Source organism: Lygodium microphyllum, chromosome 23, assembly GCF_053477565.2.
Source record: "Lygodium microphyllum isolate KBCC chromosome 23, Lygodium_microphyllum_v1.1.10, whole genome shotgun sequence".
NCBI classification, from domain to species: Eukaryota; Viridiplantae; Streptophyta; class Polypodiopsida; order Schizaeales; family Lygodiaceae; genus Lygodium; species Lygodium microphyllum.
Genome location: NC_141157.1, coordinates 86993255 through 87014551, shown reverse-complemented (window position 1 = coordinate 87014551; position 21297 = coordinate 86993255). Strand labels below are relative to the sequence as shown.

The following is a 21297-nucleotide window of genomic DNA, read 5'->3' as shown; positions in this document are numbered from 1 at the left end:
GTCGGTGGACTGCCTCCTCAACATCTTCAGCACCTATTTTGCCTTCTCCAGCTGCCGCCTTGCCGATTTCGCACCTGGTGGACTGCTGTGTTTTGCTCCTTATCAGTCCCTGCCCTATAGCTGTCAGCTAGCTCCTGGTGGATCATCTTGCTCTGACACTCCTCCTATAGGCTGCATTTTTGCTGTGTGCCTACTCCTTTATCATTTTTAGCTCCTATTGGTGGTTTTTACACTCAGGATACATCTATGACAGATGACACTCCGGCCCTGGTCTCACAAGAGTCATCAACTGTTGGACAGCTCTCTCCTTGAGCATTGTGTTCATCATCATTGATTATTCAGCACTAGTATCTTCATTCTTCACATTTGCTTTTTGAATTAGTATTTGTGTTCATTGTGTTCCAGTTGTGGTTGTATACTCTGTGTTTTCTTTTGCACAATCTTGCGTATCTCCATAGAGGGTCCTTGAATTCGTATGTGTAAGTATCCAAGGTCTTCTTTCCTATGTCTAGCTTAAAAAATCTCGTGAAGCTTTTAATCCGATCTTTTCTCACAAACCGTTTCCAAAAAATGAGTGAAAATTGGCGTAGGTTTTGGGCTTGTGAGTTGGGATATAGCCCCGCTCACCATGTGTATGCTTTCCTCTTTTAAGGTGATCCGTATTTGCATGATGGTTTTGTGCATAACTGAATTTGACACAGATCAAAATGTGCTGTCCACTTGTTGGCAAGCCATGAATTGATGTTAGTCTATCGGTGAGAAGAATCTCCTCTCCTCTTTCATTATTATACTCTTAATCGCCATCCCCTTTCTCTCAACCTCCACACCTCCTTGGTTTGGGTTGCACCTCTTTTTTAAAGTAAATTGTTTCTGGCTATTTTCCCCTTGAAATTTTTCCCTTTTTTTGGGGGATGGAAGTTTAACCCTTTTTTGGTTATTTATACTTCATATCTTGAAAAGACTTAAAAAATGAAAAATGGAACTCCTTTTAATCAACAAAAAAAACATGCGGGCAGAAAAAATCGTCTCCTGATCAAGGGGGACAGTCTATTGGGACAAGCAGCAATTATCATGATTAGGTGGTGACCCATGTGGGCATAATCAGCAGGGAAATGGGGTTGCCATTAGCACTATCAATGTGGCCATGCTGTCAAGACTAGCCATGCAAGGTCAGCAAACTGAAGAGATCTACCTGCTGCTACACATGCTTTACTGTCTTGATGATCATGACTCACTCACTGCCTTGACTTCATGCACACTTGTGCGTGTTCTCTTCACAACTTCTTTGTCTTTGGCTAGGTGCTTGCCACCTTGTTGAGTGCATGAGCACCAACATCAGCTAATATTCATATTTGGAGCATGTGCCACGAATACTGGTTCACATACCCACCAGCTGCTTGCATGTGCCCTTGTGTCCACCTCTCTCATGTAGTATCACATTTGGCTATTTGAGAGGAAGCTAAACCCATCTAGCACAGACCATCATGGTCTTATGATCTTCCAATGGCTTTGTGCATGTTGTTGCATCATGTGTAGAAGAGCAGGGTGCTTTAATACGAATGAGACATTCAACTATGACAACAAGCCATACTTACGTTGAAAGAATTGTAAATGATCCAAAGAGTTATTTTTATTTAACTGCTTAACCCAAGGGCACATTCACATCTAGTTACTAAATGACCCAAGGCTGTGACCTATGTTGTGGGCTCCCATCCTAGATGTCCAAGGACTTAACGGCAGGGTGGCAGCTCTGTCTGAAAATGCAGCAGGTCTGATATCAGCCAGCTGAGAATGGTAATGCCTAGGGCTAAGACAATGATGCCAGCAGCACAGTAGGTTGCCAACAGGGTGATGATGATGATGGAGTGGCAGGATTGGCATTAGTGAGGCTGGTCAACAAGACACAACGGGCTGGTGATAATAGAAGGGGCTGATGGCAATTGGCGAAGATGTGACGAGGAATGAAAGAATGGTCCTGCCCATGATCCCCTTTTATAGAACTTTCTAAGCTAGTTGTCCTAAAAACTCTGGAGTTTTGTCATTTTAATAAGTACTATCTAGGAAATTTTTGGGGCTGTACAAGAGCTGAAAGAAATTAGCCCATGTGTATACGGGTAACAGTGAATTTATGATGCTGTCTCTGTCAAGTTTTTGTCTGCTTGTAAGCAAAAGTTAATGGTACCTGTATTACATTCTTTTGCTTTCTAAATTTATGATGTTTCTTTTGATCTTGCAGCCAGGTGTAACAACGGATGAGATTGACAAGGCAGTGCATAAAATGATTATTGATGCTGGGGCATATCCGTCCCCTCTAGGCTATGGGGCTTTTCCCAAGAGCGTCTGCACATCTGTGAATGAATGCATATGCCATGGTATACCGGATTCTCGGCCCTTGCAGGTTTGGTACAACCGACTTTAGGAAAGCTGCTACTGTCTGGTGAAAGCTTAGTTTTTCTGAATATTATTTTGCAGCTTGCAAATTTCACATATTACTGGCCTGCAGTTTTGCACCATAGCTTTCCAGGCTACAATACCTTGTCTTTCACCTGTTGTTTATACATGCTGGCACCATAATCCTGAATGTCAGGAGATGCAGCCCCTTTTCTTGATTGATCTATTGTTACATGCAGGATGGAGACATAGTAAACATAGACGTTACTGTGTTCCTGAATGTGAGCTTCAACTTTCACCCTTCAAGATTTAAACTGTGGCTTATGACAATGCATCTCATGGCATGTTTGTTAACTGCTATTTTTTCTTCTTTGATTATGCAGGGATATCATGGAGACACATCCAAGACATTTCTTTGTGGCAATGTGGATAGCGATGTAAAGCAGCTGGTGGAGGTCTGGCATGCAACCTTGTGCTTTGTGTCTGTGGTTATATCCTTGTGTCCTCTTTGTCTAATGATATCAATGTCACTGAAGGGTTCAGTTCAGTATTGTGAAGTTCACGAACAAGCCCTTTGTCCTTTGGTGCATGTATCTTGGTCATATATGATATTAAACTGCATAGTTACTAGCAGAAATACTTTTGTGTTGAATTAAGTTTGGGTTTTCTTTGTCTCCATCTCTGTGTGCACTCCCCAAGCTAATTTTGTACTCTGTGAGTCTCTGCATGAAGCGAAGGTAAGAAACATAAATCTAAATAATCACTAGCCAGAAAACGTGTAACATGTGTGCTTGCATTGTGGTTGAGTAATGATGATCTGGAAAATTCAGTGAACTCTGTTTGATGCACGTAGATGGACCTGGTTATATCAGTTGGGTAGGAGACACATATGAGAGAGAATGAGGGCATGGATCAGGAGGAGGATGGGCTCTGTAAGCACATGGGCCGAGGAACGGTCCTGGGGGAGCACGTTCAGAAAGCTGACTATTGACTGGCACAAGGAGTAGACTCTATTATGTAAGAGTAAGGTCATTGTACAAAGTTAAAAGTTTTGTTCTCCTAATACTAGTCCTTGGAGGGAAATGCTATTCATAGAACTTTCCTACATGAGCTAGATTTAGGGGGCTTGAATGCATGGTTATGACTAAAACAGTTATTTGGATGAGAGTCAAGGGCATGTGCAGAGCTTATATTGCTGCCATAGAGATCTTTTGCCTAGCTTTAGGCACCCTCATGAACTGGCACAAATCATGTGACTCCAGGCTTGTGTCATGTAATGAAAAAAAGCTTGATTGGGCTGTCATGTAGGAATTGACATTATTTGATAGCAGCAATTGTGCCCTCTTTTGTTGGGCAATGAAATAAAGCTCCTATTCAGAGTGCTATTATATTACTTTTAGCAGAGAGAGGGAGGTGCAGAGCCTGGTTTTATTAGTGATATATCATGTCTTGTTGGGCTTTCTCCACTTGTTGTATTGGACATGTGATTCTATGAATCATCTTACTTGGAAATTCATTGAGTCATTTGGTGATTATCGAGCTGAGATTTAGAGAAGGGGCAGAGATCATTTATCCCGATTGCCAGAATAGAGCACTAAGATTGGATTACTCATACTTTGTTTCCAAAAAATGAGTGAAAATTGGCATAGGTTTTGGGCTTGTGAGTTGGGATATAGCCCCGCTCACCTTGTGTATGATTTCCTCTTTTAAAGTGATCTGTATTTGCATGATGGTTTTGTGCATAACTGAATTTGACATAGATCAAAATGTGCTGTCCACTTGTTGGCAAGCCGTGAATTAATGTTAGTCTATCGGAGAGAAGAATCTCCTCTCCTCTTGGAGAGCTTGAGTGAGGCAAAGTATTGGGCTTAACTTCGACTCCCATATTAGGTGCACTAGGTGTTAATACCTTTTGGGAAAGAGTCGAATGTCATGCCATTCTCCTAATGGACGCCCTAGTTGACACTGTGAGGAAAGGAAAGCGTCGAAAACCTCCTTTCTAGAGGAGATTCAACTCACATGTTGAATCTCCTCTAAGTCATTTAGGTCTTTTAAGGATGTTAGCAAGTCGTTCAAGAAACTTGTATGACCCTATGCTTAGTCAAGTAGCCTTCCAAACCCTTTAGGTCATTGAAGGATGTTAGTAAGATGTTCAGGAAACTTGTATAACCCTATGCTTAGTCTAGACCCTAGCTCAACGACGACACCCCTCAAACCAAAGTATACGTAGTGTAAGTATTCTCAAATATGTCTCTCCAAAATAGACTAGTCATTTGTAGATCCTTGTCAATGATGAGAGTGTCAGAGTGCAGCGATCCGAAAGCGTGGGACCAAGATTGAGAGAGAGAGTGAACACAGAGAGAAGAGAGAGAGAAAGAGACAGTGGAAGATGAAGATCTACTGTATAAGGTATGCTATATACAAAGATATGCAGATATATACACGGGCGTAGTGCGCGTGATTCCGTGTCTCCACCTCGATGATGCAACCTGCTGTTCACCTCGAAGTACACTGTAATCTGCACGATCTCCTGCTGGAATCTGCAATCACAAGTAGGAAACAATGTGCTGGCTGCCAGCTATAAATAGCCTGGAAATATGCGATAAAATATGGCAGGTCGGCTGCATTAAATGCAGCCGACTGGTACAGATCTGTCCGACCTGCACCAGACTGCCATGTGGCAGCTGATGTGGCACTGGTCTGCTCCACACTGTCCACTGGTGACGTGGCTGCCTGCTCCGCATTGTCCAGGGGATGACAATCGCTAACACCCCCTCTCAGAGCCTGGACTGGGCATAAGGCTGAGGGATCTGGCATGTCTCCGAAGTAGAGCCTGGGGAAGCGCCTTCGTAAACAAATCTGCAAGATTGTCCTCCGTCTTGCAGTACGCCACAGCTATGGTCTCATCCAAAAGCTTCTCCCTGATGAAGTGGTACTGGATCTCTATCTTTGTCCGGGCATGGAAAACAGGATTCCGTGCCAAGGCAATGCAACTCTCATTGTCGCATCGCAGAAAAGTAGGACGAGTCTGGGGGTAGCCAAGCTCCTCCAATAATCTCTGAAGCCACACAACCTCACAGGTGGTGGAAGACGCGGCCCGATACTCCGCCTCAGTTGAAGAAAGGGCTACCATAGGCTGCTTCTTGCTACTCCATGAGATAACACCTGCACCCAAGGTAAAACAGTAGCCTGTAGTAGACCGCCTGTGGTTCACATCGCGAGCCCGAGTCGCTCCAACCTGCAAGTACAAGATCTGAACCACCTGTGCCTGCTGGATAATGAATCCCTAAGTCAGAGGTCCCCCTCAAATACCGAAGTATCCTCTGAGCAGCTTGCCAATGCACCTTTTGAGGTTCACTCATGAACCCCGCCAAGAGACCTATAGCAAAACAAAGATCAACACGAGTGTTGAGGAGCCAAATCAACGATCCAATCAACTGACGGTAGCAGGAAGCATCCGCCAAGGGAGAATCGGAATGGGAAGTGGCTTTCCAGTCCGGATCCATAGGAGTAGAAAGGGTTTGACAATCCTCTATCGCAAAAGAAACCAAGAGCTCTTGTATATATCTCTGCTGAGAGATGAAAATCCCCCTCTGAGACTGATAAATCTCATGGCCCAAGAAGAAGTGGAGTAGACCCAAGTTCGTCATCTCGGGCGTCTGATGTAAAGCTGCCTTTGTCTCGTTGACCTTTTGTGCATGATCACTTGTGACAATCAAATCGTCAACATACAACACAAAAAGCGCACAACCAGCCTCGGAAGTGTGTACAAAAAGCTGCGGATCGGCCTTGGAACGCCGATATCCCAATTGTGATTGAAGGAACGAGTCAATCTTCTTGTTCCATGCATGCGGGGCCTACTTTAGGCCATACAAGGCCTTCTTTAACCTATAGACTTGCCCATCTGAAGATCCAAAGCCAAGAGGCTGCTCTATATAGATCTCCTCCTTCAAATCACCATTGAGGAAGGCCGACTTCACATCCAACTGGTAGACAAGCCATCTTCTATGGCCAGCCAAGGCAAGAACAGCTCGAATAGTCGCCATACGAGTAGTGGAGGCAAAAGTATCATGACAGTCAATCCTGGGGCGCTGTGCAAAACCTTTAGCAACAAGGCAAGCCTTGTGCTTGTCCAAAGAACCATCGCTAAGGTACTTAGTCTTGAAGACCCATTTGACACCAATCACCTTTTTATGAGAGGGGCGAGGCATGAGGTACCAACTGCCATTCCTCTCAATAACCTCCAACTCGGCTTCCATAGCTTTCTTTCAAGGTGCGGACTGTAAAGCCTCCTTCACGGAGGTGGGCTCTTGATCCTGCATAACACGGGTCATCAAACAATAGTTAGAGCAAACAAGCTCCGTAGAATGTGCCTGGTGCCTCCGTGATCGCCGTGGACCATCCTGCGGTCCCCACTCCTCAGGGACTCCCTCGGTCCCTGAATCTCGGAGTGTGTCACGGGCCCAACGAGGAGGAGGCCGGATCTCTCCTCGTCGCTCTCCATCAGCTGAAGACTCGGGGATATCCATCGGTGGTAACTCCTCGGGGGTGACCGGTGGTAACTCCTCAGGGGTGATCGGTGGAACAATAGACTTTGTATCTGAAACAGAATCGGAACCAAAAGGCGCGGGCTCCAAAGGAACTGTCTTGGGAGCCTAACTCTCCCTTGGATCGCTAAGAACGAGATGCTCCTTACCCGCTGCTATGGTCGGAACCTCCACGAACCGCACATCTCGACTGGTGTACACATCCCGCTTTACAGGATCATATAAGCGATAGCCTTGGGACTGAGAGTTGTAGCCAACGAACATTTGTCTTCAGGAAGCCGCTTCAAATTTATCACGATGAGTCTTGGGAATGTGAACATAGTCATCACACCCAAAAACCCTAAAATAAGAAACATCGGGCTTAGTGCCAAAGTAAGCCTCAAAAGGTGTCATCCCATCAACGGCCGAAGTGGGGGATCGGTTGAGGATGTGAACTGCAGTAGCCACAGCCTTGGCCCACAGAAACTGAGGTGTCTGTCGGTGCTCCATCATGGTGTGCGCTATCTTGATCACACTTCGGTTCTTGCGTTCAAGAATGCCATTTTCTTGAGGAGTGTTGGTGTTAGCAAACTCCTGGTGAATGCCTCTATCTGCACAAAAACGAGCAAACTCATGAGAAACAAATTCACCACCCTTATCGGAGTGCAAGGTCTTTGATCGCCGGCCCGATCGGTTCTCCTCAAAGAGAAGCCAATCCTTGAAGTCAGAGAAAGTCGGACTTCAACGCCAAGAAGTAGGCCCAAGTCATCCTGCTGTAGTCATCTATGATCAACATGAAGTACGAGCTTCCTTTCAAGGACTCGTTCCTCATAGAGCCACAAAGATTCGTAGATACAAGCTCCATCGGTGAAGTAGACCGCCGCGAAGCTTTGTTGGGAAGCGCATCCCTATGCTGCTTCCCACAAATGCAGGAGACGCATGGCTGTTGGCTCACCACTATGTCCGGCAACCCTCGAACAAGATGTCCACGTGACGCCCTCCAAAGAGAATCATAGTTTAGGTGACCAAACCGAGCATGCCAGAGCTTGGACTGTGTTTGAGATGTAAGAAGAAGAGTAGTGAGAGCGGCAGAAGACGTCAATTTGTAGATATCTGGATGAGAGAACCTGCCGGGATCCATGATCAAGGACTCGTACTGAATCACTGTCAAACTCTATCAAAAGTCCAAGTGAACAAATCTTATGAACCGAAAGTAGATGATATCCTAAACCTGGCACATGTAACATCTCTAAGGTATGGGTACCACCACGTCCATTTGGAATAAGCTGCATCTCACCCCGTCCTGCAATAGACACCGAAGAGCTATCGCCGATGAGAATCTGCCCATGCGAAGGTCGCAACTGGGCAACACCAACTGATGAAGGAGTCATGTGCCGAGAGGCATCACTGTCTATGATCCACTCTCGGACCTGTGGGGCTGTCATCGCAGTATCAGAAGCCTTCGGTGTAGAGTCCTCAATGACTGCTAAATGAAGAAACGCAGCTAATGAGGGTGCAGTCACCGCTCCAGAATCCTTTGAGTCCTTCTTGTGGGTGTCCTTCTTGTCTTTGTCGGGGCAATCCTTCTTCCAATGGCCGGTCTTACCACAAATATGGCATGTGAATTCTTTTTCCTTGTCCTTCTTTGGCTTGTTGTCCTTCTTCTTTTTCTTTTAGTCCTTCCCCTTCTTCTGAGAGGCTTGACCTGTCAATGCTTCCGACTTGGAAGCATGCTGTCCCTTCAGTTGTTCCTCTTGTTCCAAGACCATAGGAACCAACTCTTCCCATTGAAGAGTAGACTCACGCCTCGAAGCAATAAGGGCGGAGTAAAAAGCACCGAATCGTGGCGGCAACTAGGACAAGAGTGTGATCGCCATGTCTTCAGAGGAAATCAGCTTCCTCGCATTCTGAACCTGCATCTGAAGCTGTCTAAGCTTGTTGATGTGCTCCCGCAACGAAGAAGACTTGTTCACGGACAAGGTCAGCATCTGCATCTCCAAAGAAACCCTCTTCACAAGGGTCATCCGGTTATACATTTGGTCAAGCTCCAGCCATATCTCCTGAGCCACTGTCAAGTGCTCGATGTGGACTATCACGGCCATAGTACAAGACAGAAAAAGAAAAGAACGAATCTGGGCATTCAGTTTGTCCCAGTGAGATTGGGCCTTGGCCAACTCCGCACGAGCATCGGAAGAGAGTTTGGACTCATCTCTCGTCGAGGGCCAGTCGATCTCCTCGTGTACAAGCTCCGCCAAATTGTAAGACTCAAGGATGGCCAACATCATCACGTGCCAGATGCGGTAATTGTCGCCATTGAGCTTTTGATCTGAAGGAAGAGCCGGTAAGACAGGCACTTTCCGATCCATGATCGTCTGGAACTCCAAGTCAATCTCTGAAAACATCTTCACTTGCAATGCCTGCACAAACGCAAAAGCAGCCCCTCTGACTGTGAAAACGCAGCCTGCTAGGGTTCTTTCTTTTGTGTCCCGAACCTTCTTCAACCGCCGGAGGCGATGAAAAAGTAAAACCTGCACTTGAAAGCTGAAAACACAGGCTTCCTCCTCTTCAAACAGCAGCAAACAGCAGCAAATTTACCAACTGGACTCCTTTCCCGTGCGCCCACGCTTGCTTCAGTCTTTTTCCGATGCGCAGCCCCCCCACTCGCCCTCGAACGCTGGAAATGTAGCCTTGTGTCACGATGGAATCTCCTCTTCAAGCAGGTTCTTCACTCAATCAAGCCTTCTTCACTGCTTTGATACCATGTCAGAGTGCAGCGATGCAGAAGCGTGGGACCAAGACTGAGAGAGAGAGTGAACACACACACACACACACACACACACACAGAGAGAGAGAGAGAGAGAGAGAGAGAGAGAGAGAGAGAGTGGAAGATGAAGATCTGCTGTATAAGGTATGCTGTATACAAAGATATGCAGATATATACATGGGCGCAGTGCACGTGACTGCGTGTCTCCACCTCGATGATGCAACCTGCTGTTCACCTGGAAGTACACTGTAATCTGCACGATCTCCTGCTGGAATCTGCAATCACAAGTAGGAAACAATGTGCTGGCTGCCAGCTATAAATAGCCTGGGAATATGCGATAAAATATGGCAGGTCGGCTGCATTAAATGCAGCCGACTGGTACAGATCTGTCCGACCTGCACCAGACTGCCACGTGGCAGCTGACGTGGCCCTGCTGACATGGCACTGGTCTGCTCCACACTGTCCATTGGTGACGTGGATGCCTGCTCCGCACTGTCCAGGGGATGACAATCGCTAACAGAGAGGTGAAGGAATACCATCATACTTGAAGATGCTATACATGAACAATCTTGCTGTATGATCCATTGTGTTCTTCTTCCTCATAGGAATGATTCAACTTCAATGGTGATGCATGATCTCCACTCATGAAACATTCAAGGGGATTACAACTTTAATGATGATGTATGAGGTCTTTCGAGGAAGGATTCACATCCAAGGGAAAACTAGGTCTATTGAAACCAACCTTCCTTCTCGGATAGGGTGGTGAATAACTTGATTATGCACTACTTACAACAAGCAATGAATTCAACTATACCCTAATGCAAATGTTACCATTGACACTTGGTTGGCCCCAACATTGGTGCCACTTGTGGTATTTCTTTAACTTGTATTGGTAAAGATACACTAAGATCTAGCCTAATCTCCTTCAATCTTTAATACATTTTGTCCATAGCAACTAGCAAGCCTTCAAACCAATTTGCCCATTGTTTTGCTTGGGGATTGGCCTTCATTTTGCTCCTTCGAAATAAAATTTGCCCCAAACTCAATTTGGCTGGCTAGCCTTTTGAAATTAGTTGAAATTCACGAATTTCAGCTGCTGAATTTCAAGTATTAGGCCCCAATTTCTAAGCACTCTTCCTAGGGTGGTTGGTAAACCCTAATAGATTAGGGTTTAATGTTGAGCTAAGAAATGCATTACATGTTGATTAGCCTCTTAAACAGCCCCATAACATGCTTATTTAATGAAAAATGCAAAAATGGTGTGTGGTTCGAGAGAGTTTTTGTGAAACCCTAATTTGGGAGGGTCCATTCGTATTTATAAATAGACAGGTCCATCTCCCTTCTGTGCAAGTTTCTCACCCTTTTGTGCAGATTTTGGCCATTTTTCTCCTACCACGTGCCAATCCACAGTCTTCATGGCTACTGCCATCACTCCTTCTACCCCTCTAGCTGATTGATGACTTCTTCCATGTTGCCGCTTGCTGCTTGGTGACCATCCATTGCTGTGTTTGAACCTCCACTGCCATCGCTAGCTATTTGACCCTTTGGTGCTGCCTACGTTTGCACTCTAGCATTTGCACTCTAGCTGCCTAGGTGAGAGGTGTTCCTCATCAGGCGCATGCTGCACTGGTGCGTTTGCAGCTTCTGGTTGCCACTTTTCATCATCACCCCTTCCATAGCTTGCGTTTGCAGCTTTTGGCTACTACTTGCCTCCTTTACCATCGTCTTTGTTGTTTCCAAGTTTTGTAGCCTCCACTAAGATCTGTGTTTGATAGTTTTTCTCACTCCGACACTCCTACTGGTGGTCACAATACTTGGGTTCCGTCTTTGGTGGATGTCACTCTCCGACACTACTGCTCTACCCTTCGGCACTCTGTACACTCTTACATTCATTTATAGTATTCATTCACTTCAAAGTTGTTCTCTTTCCCTTTCTTTCTACTTGTGTTTGAATTTTGAGTTTTGCATGTTTGTGTTTGTACCGTTGTGTTTTTGTCGTGGTCATACACTCTGTGTTTCCGGAGTGCAAACCCTAGCAGCTACTCCACAATTTTCTTCACATTTAGCAGCAGAAATTCTTCAATGCACCCTCCTAGGAATGAATTTTGCTGAGATATATTGAGCGAAGCTATGAATTGGCTGAGAGAAGGTGCATTTCTGGCTGCCGTCTTCCCATATCTCATCTGTCATTGTGCTTGTCTTTATCCTCTTGGCAGCCAGCTTGACATCAGTGGTGATGATCATGAGCGCACATTTGCCATTATGGCAGCGTTCCTTATCTTATTTGGTGGCATTTGGAGGATGTGGTTGATAGACTCAAGTCTCACAATGATAACCGGGGGGGGGCACTTATAGCGGCTGTTTGTGGGGAATTCAGGGACACTTCCAATAGTGATGGCAGATGGTTCTTCAGTATTGGGTGGTCCCTTATTTTGATTTAATGGCTGTCAACGGTGCTCTTTAAGCCTTTATAAGGCTTTATCAAAGCCGTAATTACTGGTATTATTTTTTATCCTTTTCATTATTTTCTTTTGGCTAGTGCCATATGTACATAATGGTTCACTGCATATCATCAAAAACAAATGTCCAAATAGTGTCCAACACTAGCTGATCTGCACACAACTCAGATCAGTGGCAGTGTCTTCATAGCCTGTGGTATCTTCCACTCTGTATTTATACTGTTGCCCCTCCCCATTCTTAGTGATGATTTGAGTGTAATGCCACATCCAAGTCTCTCATTTCTTGTTTGCACAATGTTTTAACTACTTTGGATCTCTAAATCTGGAAAATTAATGTTCAGGTTGATTGATCTATTAAATAGGCTCTCAGCAGTAAATGATACATTTAAGAACTTGGCACTTGATTTAGAGGTTTCTATCCCTGAACGTTAAACATTTTTGTGGCAGTGTACTTGTGCGTGTTATCTTACTGCCAAGAGATACAAATCCCAAATGCATGCATTCCATTCCTGAGGACTGCCATAATCATGCTGATTGAAGTTAGCCCTTAGAAAGAAAAATGCATCTTAATTAGTGAATATGACTCCTTTAAAAAAATCTATCAAACTGCAAATGTGATTATAGATGATGCTTTTAAGGATCCCATTTGGTTTCCATCCATGTACATGTCATGCTTAAGAGGAATATGAAGGGATTTTTATTCAGTGCATTGGGTTCTCAGGTGACAAGGACATGTTTAGACAAAGCTATTTCGATCTGTGGCCCAGGTGTTGAGTTCAAACGAATAGGGAAGGTGATAAAGTGAGTAATGAGAAGTAGGCTTTATTGTTGTATTTGCTTCTATAAGTCAATTTTTAATTAGGAAAGATCTGGAGGTGGAAATGATTTTTGGGAATAAGATGTGTGTAGTGGTAACAGGATTAGTTCTCTGTGAAAGTTCCTATTTATGTAAAACTTCAAAGTCATACCTGAGTGTTATTATGGTAAATGGGTGTTCACAATTTCTTTTTGGTCTTTTGTCCAAACATGTCTAGTCTTAGATGTGTTAGAGTTGCAGTAACACAGAAAATGTGTGCAAATCTTTATCTAAGAGTCAAGAGGATTGTTTAGAAGAGCTCAACAGCCAGAATGAAAGTGACATTAGAGCTACCAAAATTGTTTAAATAAAGGCGTTTGAAAAAAGTTGAATATGGTTGAAACAAATAAGTTGGTTTGTGCAAACTGAGTGTGTGTTATGTTGTCTTTGCATCGACTTTGAAAGATAGCAAGTCATGACTTGAGGCCTGCAATCATGTTGAAGCAGACTTGCGTCGATTTGTAAAAGTTTGGTTTCATATATATATATATATATATAGAGAGATAGATAATCCCCGAAGAATGCTTTTTGCAGCCAGCATTCTCTCTTGCTGTAGTGCTAGTCCTGAAGCTAGCCAACCTTGATTTTTCGTACCCCAACACCCTCATAGCAGATCTGCGCTGCTCATTTTTCCTCCAGGGTACAGCAGGCTGATGATTGGTTCCACCCTGCTCAGGCCTAGTGAAGTCTACAAGGCTGTGTCTTGAGTAGCTGGTTGAAGAGAATCGGGTGACTCAGCTTCTCTTCAACAGTGGTGGATCAATGCTTGCATCAGCTTTTTCAAATCCTGGAAGGCTGCGTGTTGGAGCCAGCATTATCTCTTTCCGTAATGCTAGTCCTGCAAGTTAGCCAACCCTGATTTTTTCTACAGATTAGCCCAGACACATAGCAGACCTGCACTACTCATTTTTTCACCAGAGTATGTCAGGCTAATGATTTCTTCCATTATGCTCGGGCATAGCAAAGTCTACAAGGCTCCATAGGTCTCAATATAGGCAGCTGATTCAGTACTCAGTCCTCAAGGAGTGTGCAGATTTACCATATACACCACCTCACTGGTTTCTTCCTCAAGTGACCACAAGGCACGTCCCTCTTCACCCACTTCTCCACATGTCACTTGCACCCCCTCAACACTTTCCAATTTCTTCTCTAGGAGTTGGGGCCTGAACATGTCAGAGCCAGGCATTGAATTGGATTGCATAATGGCCTATTACAAAGTTGTGCCTTTTCATGATACCCAGTTTTGGCAACACTAGAATTCTTTTCTTCCAGATTGAGTTTCAACATATTTGTGCAGAGTCTTGCATGAAGTTCTACATTTAGATGGACCATCACTTGGACAAGTTTTGAGATGTTGTGGAGCAATCTGTGCTCACTCAAGAGTCTGTGACTGTGATGACGAAGCAGTCTTTGCTCACTTGAGAGTCTGCGTCTGTGGCATGTTTTTGTCTCCAGCATGGAAAGCTTTCCTTTTCTTTCAGCTGCTTCTTTCGAATCAAGCCTTGGCAGAATCTTCCAACATCCTCTTCTTTAGTTCAGGTGGGGAGTGTAGAGGTTGGGGAGGGATCTTTCCAATCTCTCGCACACCCTTTCCTACAATAGTACCAAAGTATCTTGTGGTTTTGTTCTCTGCTTTGTTAGCTCACACTCATACTTCTCCATGTGCGAGCCTATCAGCATCGGCATTTGGCTACATTGTCTTTTGAACCTTCAAAAACTCTTTTGGTACTTACGATGATATCTTTGTGCTCACTTGGTGCAAGGTGGAACATGTTGTATCCAAAGTAGGGGATTCACTTGTTATATAACTTTCACCTATGGAGTTCTATTTTTGGGCCATGGACAGATGTGGTATTCTAAACAGCTAGCTTTTGGGTATTGGCTAAACTTTTGGATAGTACTTTGTAAAGATTTACTCCACTCACGTACATGGAGAGTTTTTGCCACGTGGGTGTCCATACTAAACTTTCTCATGAGATAGTTGCAGAGATATAGCAAAAAAATTATTTCACAATGTTTCACCTAAGATTCTGTATCCTTTTGCATAGGGGCTTCCAAGGCAAACTGGACCTCTTGTCCAATTATTTCCATCCCACAACATTCGACTGGGTCACGAAGTTAGCTTATTTAGCACATGGAGATGGCCTATCAGAATACTTTGTAACATAAGAAGAAGACATAGGAAAATGGCAATTCCCATGTTAGTAGTGGTGAAACTTCCACCTATGATTCAAAACAAGAATATGAATGCATATTACTAAGATTGGATTACTTTGGAGACAACAGCTTTGGGACCTGGCATGGGTTAGAGCATGTAATTGTGTTGGATTACAATTAGACCTTATGCCTTCTTGTTAGAAGAGTGATAGGTTCTGAGAAGGACCTAGTGGATTAGGATTGCACCTAGAGGATTGTCTAGGGAATCTGGTATTCAGATATACATAACATTGACTGCAAGGCGTCCAAGGAGTTGTGCTTGATATTGTGTTTTGTGGCATCTCTATTTGAGCCAAAGGGAAATTCTCAAGTTTCATTTTTTTGGCTAACTACTGACATTATCATTGTGCTTCTCTTTTCAATTATTGGTTGAACCTTCTTTTCTTATGCTTGACAATGTTAGAGGGTGCTATATCCATTAACATGTTAGTTTTCCCAACAATTTGGACTCTTTTGGCTTCACTTAGAGGTTAAAGTAAACATTCACCTGGTGAGGCATTTATTTCCAGCTGCTTGGTTGCTGCGTTCTCCCTTTTTCTTTTTATTTGGGTTTGTTCATCTTGAATAGGTGGGAAAAAATAATGAGAAAAAGAGGAGGGCAAGAGGAATCCTTGTGGTTGGTACTGATTACTATCCAAACTTCTCTAGCGATTATGCAGATAATTTCAACTATGGAGTTGTAAGGCACTTTGTTGGCCACGGAGTTGGGAAAGTTTTTCATTCTTCTCCTACAATACTACACTTTCGTAAGTGCTGCAACTTGTCTCCAGCTATCAAATTCTTTGTATGAGACATTTTTAGCGTGTATTAAACAAATGCTAAGCAAGATGATCAATCCAAACACTTTCTGTTGGTAGAAACAAGGAACCAGTTTTGTAGCTGAAAACTAGTTTATACTGCAGAAACTTTCTCCTAGGTGTGTAATGTAATGGTAAAGGTCATGTTAACCAGCCCCCATGTGGTATACTTGACAAGGCTGGATTAATATATGTGCATTCTCATTATGGTGTGATTGGATGTTCAATGCAGCTGATGCTATGCAGCTTGCATAAGTACCGCTGGAGGTTTTTTCTTATGTGAGTTAATCATCAATAGTTATTTGGGGTGGTTTATGCTTCGTTGTAAGAGGCACAAAGTTATTTGGGGTGGTTTATGCTTCCTCGTATGATATCTGATATATGATCCAGCAATGTTAACGAATATAATCACAATGGATCACATTGATGATTTAATGCTAATTTAAGGTGTTGATTAGGCACTCAGTTGCTATACCTTGCAGTGTCGAATGTACAAAAATTGAACACAAGGCTATTATGACACTGGCTGGAGTTTCTCTGTCTTTAAATATTAGACTATCGAAATATATAACTGAATAAAAGTTGAGGGAAGCTAGTATGCCTCTGAAGTGTGGGTCATAAAGATGAGGAACAAGTCTACTAATTGTCCCTTGAGTAAGTGGAGGTCATAACTTTTACAAGCTTGTTGTTTCCTTTCTGAAGTAGGTAAGACATTGGCTTCAGATATGTTCCTTGAGAAAGCTTTTAGCTGGCTCTGAACAGTTATGAAAGATTGCCTGATCAAAAATGGTGTATCAATTCAATGTTTGACAAATCCATAAATATATATAAATTGACCTTTAATGCAACAATCTGTTGGAAGCTTCAAAAGTTTTTTATAAAATTTTAAAAGTCCCTATATCAATAAAAATCATCCTTCAAGCTATCTGTACTGGGTGTAAAGATGAAACCATATAGATAACTGGTAATCAAGGATGCAGGAACCTGGTGCATTTGGTATTTGTCAGTTAAAATTTTCTTTTGTTCTCTTTATGTCTGCCAGGTAATAATAATCCTGGACGTATGGTGGTTGGTCAGACATTCACAATAGGTTCGATTTCTTTACAATTGATTTAATTTTGCTTTTTGGGACTGTTTTCTTTGTTTTGTTTATTGCTGATTTGTAAGAGGTTTCCAGAAACATTTTATGATCAGTTTCTTTTGAGCTTGATGTTTGCAAGTGCATTGATGTCTGCGAACTGGTGGTTAAACTGAAAGCATAGAGTTTTTAAGTACACCCTTCAATAACATGAGCATTAAAATGATTACCAGTTCAATGGAAGCATACAATGGTTTCATGCAAACTAAAGTCTGTTATGATGCATCCAAGAGCATGCTGCATGCCAGGGTGAATGGTTAAATGTAACATATATGAAATTTAATGAAAAAAAAAAATAACTCATGCTGTTGAGTTCCTATGATAGTTGAACAAGCGAGCCTGTGATGAGGCTGACTAGTGCTTGAAAATGGAGGATTCCTTTTTGTTCGTGTAACTTCATGACCTATTCCAGACGTGCTCCTCTCTTGTGCTATGACGTCCACTCCTTCGAGGCTTCAAGATTTAGGCTCTTTCACAATCTTTGTGATGATGACCAAGCTTTATTTCGTGATTCCTTAAATGGAATCCTCTTCTCTCTCTTCTCTCAAATTTTTTCTCTTTCAATCTCTCCTTCTCTCTCTCTCTCTCTCTCTCCAGATGTGTCGTATGCCTTTGCACATGTATAGCAATCTAGTTTGTGAAACTCCTAGTTGAATATGCAACAAGCTATAGTGATGGGGATGCCCTTGTTGTCACTCGAACATTGTATAATGGCCTATATCAACTTGATTTATATGAGAGGAGAGCATTAGAGGATGCATATCATATACTTTTAAGGCACAAATCAAAAGTGTTTGCATGCTTTGAAACCTTCTTGGCCTTGGCTGAAAATGGCAGTGGATGCAAGCTGATTACTCTTTGTACAGATCAAGGGGGGGAATACATGTCACAAGAGTTTAACTCTTTTTTGGCTGAAAGGGGCATAAAACATCAATGTTCTACATATTACACACCTCAATGAAATGGCATGGCTGAAAGAAGCAGACTTTGATGTAGATGGCACATTGTTTGTTTTCACATGATAAGCTGCCTCCTAAGTTTTGGCTTGATGCTATTATATGTGCAGTATATGTGTTGAATCACAATCCCACTAAAGCATTGCCTGAATGTACACATTACGAGGCTTGGAATGGTTGGAAGCTAGCAAAGTCACACATTCATGTCTTTGGTTGTTTGGCATATGCTTTGGTGCCATAGCCACAAAGACATAAATTGCAAGACAAGGCTATCAAATGCATTTTAATTGGCTATAGTGCAGAAAGTAAAGGGTATCTCTTGTACCAGCCCTCTACAAACAAGATTTTTTAAAAGTAGAGATGTAGTATTCATTAAACATACTAGTTAGCCCTTCATGGGCTAAAAAAATCAGCCTAATGTAGGCCCCATGGATATGTTTGACAGTCTTGCTGCTACTATTTCAACCAAGTGCACCATCCAATTTTGGTCAATTTCAGCAACCTATTGAGGGTTTGCAGTAGCAAAATTAATAGCAAACGCATACTGAACAATAAGTTGATTTCTAGCCCATTGATCAAGGCATTGCTGATGATGAAATGGTTGATGAGAGGGTTGCTATTCGGGAAGCTGACAGTCCCTAGATGGCTGTTGGATACATTACGGGGCATCAAATGGTCCATTCCACTGTACATAAGTTGCACAGATAATAGCCTCAAGCTAGAAAACATGTGGTAAAGCTTGACTTTTGATAATGTATTGTGCAATCTTCAATGATAGATCTCTTCTTTCTCTCAACTACACCATTTTTTTGTTGGGTATACAATATTATATATTGGTTTTTATTCTACATTTGACTAGTAATGCATTGAACTCTTTAGACATATACTTTTCCGCTCGATCATAACGGAGAGTGCCCACTTTAGATTCTAATGGATTTTCAGCCATACATACAGACTCTTTGGACTTGGCTTTTAAAGGATATGCCCATGCATGCTTGGAACAATCATCAATAAAGATTAGGAAGTATAGATAGTTGACAAAAGGATAATGTGTGTGTCAAATCACATACATCAATATGTAGAAGCTATAGTCTAGAGACATCTCTCACTAAACGATCCTTTGAAAAGGAAACAGGTTGTATTTTACCCAATATGTAGGCCTCACGAATGTGTTTTGCTAGTGCCTCAATAGTAGACAATGAAGACATTATGCTAGATTTTTGCAAGCTAAACTCATGAATTTGTGTATATTAAAGCTTGTATCTAAAACAACTTGTGAATTTGTAACTGATATGCCATATCATCTGCATATTTACTATAATTAGTGAGCTTGCACAATCCATGACATAGTGAATTAGATGCACAAATGGTATCACAACTTTAGAGATCGTGAATCATGCATATGTTATCCACAAATTGATAATCAAGCCAATCTTGGAAGTGTAAAAATTGATAGCAAATTCTTATTAATCTTTGGGACATACAAAACATCTGTAAGTGTAAAAGTACTACTATCTGCACCAACACAATTTTACGGATTCTTTTACAAGATAATAGGGGTTGTTGGCAATATTGTTATTGCCCTTAGGGACAAACTCAAGAAGTAAATAGATTGTGTTGCAAAGTAATATGCTTAATGGCATTGTTGGCAAAGCAATATACGTTTAAATCCACAATAGACATGGAAGACTTACATAGAAGGATTATAGTTGCACTGCGCTCTAAATGTCCACGCTTTGCAAGTTCTAAATTAGAAGAAAAGTTATCTGTAACAACCATATTAGCCTCCTTTTTCTTAGCCTCTTTCACAACGATCCTTGATGACATGATCTCTTGCCTTACAATAAGTGCAATAGCCTTTACTATTATTTTTTTCCTCATCTGTATTGGCCTTTTTTATCTGAAGAGTATTTGCAAATTTTTGCTTAGTAGTAGAAAAGGTCACTCTTTCTTTACTTTATGACTAGCCACAAAAGCTTGATCTTTGCAACATGCATAAAGGACATGTTTTGCGGAGATTGTTCTTGCAGCAAAATAGAAACTAAGTCATCAAATGACAAAGCATTGGGATTGCCTTTCATAATCAAATAGAGAGTAGACACAACTTTGATATGAATAAGGAAGACCATTAAGAACAATTTGCACAGTGAATTGTTTGGCAAAGTCTCATTTGCAGCAACAAAGTGCTTCTTAAGATCTTTGATCTTAGTCAAAAAACTATTTATAAAGTCATCTTTTTCCATATGTTCACTCTCTAATTGCTTATGTGAGTAAGCAACATGAGCCTCATTTCTTCCTTGATACAAATATGTAAGTGCATCACAAACCTCTTTAGCTCTCTCATATGTGTGAATGCTTGGAATCATGGTACGTTTGATAGATATTGCAATCAAGAAATGAGCATGCGCATCTTTGCTATCCCACCGAATCTACCAAGGATTAGTTGATTGTGCTCTAGTATTGATTGGAGCAAAACTAGAATGTGTAGCTCTGTTGCACTTGTAGCTTTTGAAACCACCACAAGGCGAACTCCAATTCCCTACACAATGTTTTAGATGTTGGAAATGGAGAGAGAGAGAGAGAGAGAGAGAGAGAGAGAGAGAGAGAGAGATGAAATGATGATTGGTGGTCTTCTGCTTGCTTCAGCTCTTTCCAAGCGTCGAATCTCCAATGGCAACTGTTTCTTTTGCACCACCATTGTGGAATCAGCCCATCATTGTTTTATTTCTTGCCCCCTTGCTCAGTAAATCTGGTCATTCTTGTCAGCCGTCTGGCGAGCGGTGGCTGGTTTCTCGCTACGCCCGTTTGATTGGGTTTTTGCGCAGCCCAAATATCCCACACCGGCACAACCGCATATGAAGATCTTGTTTCACTTTCTTCGATATTGGGGCTGTTGGCACAACTTTCTTTGATATTGGGGCTGTTGGCACAACTGGACCATTCGGAATGCTTTCCTTTTTGATTCCACCTATAATGTTCAGCGGCATATTGCAAAGCTTAAAGGTCTCTTGTATTGGCAGATAGATCTTCTCCGGCACTCTGACATGCTCTCTCAGGAGGACTTATGTCCCTGGCATATGGCAATTTCCTTTGTGTCTTTGCCATGATTTTGTAACTCTTTGGCCGTCTGGTTCTTGTAAAGAGTCAGTGTGTATACACGACGGGGTAGAGCCATTGTGTATCTTGTAATCAC

General features: G+C 42.5%; 1 protein-coding gene across 2 annotated transcripts in view; it reads left to right on the top strand.

Moving 5' to 3' along the window:
• Window positions 1-21297, top strand: part of MAP1D (methionine aminopeptidase 1D) — a 66664-nt gene that overhangs the window by 31699 nt on the left and 13668 nt on the right. The window contains exons 4-9 of one of the 2 annotated variants that reach the window (XM_087664720.1): window positions 2237-2398; window positions 2631-2672; window positions 2775-2846; window positions 12862-12941; window positions 15862-15959; window positions 17053-17100. In XM_087664720.1, the coding sequence (XP_087520846.1) occupies window positions 2237-2398; window positions 2631-2672; window positions 2775-2846; window positions 12862-12941; window positions 15862-15959; window positions 17053-17100 (502 nt within the window). Of the gene's footprint in view, window positions 1-2236; window positions 2399-2630; window positions 2847-12861; window positions 12942-15861; window positions 15960-17052; window positions 17101-21297 lie in introns of both variants that reach the window. The other variant, XM_087664719.1, reaches the window with a different exon arrangement.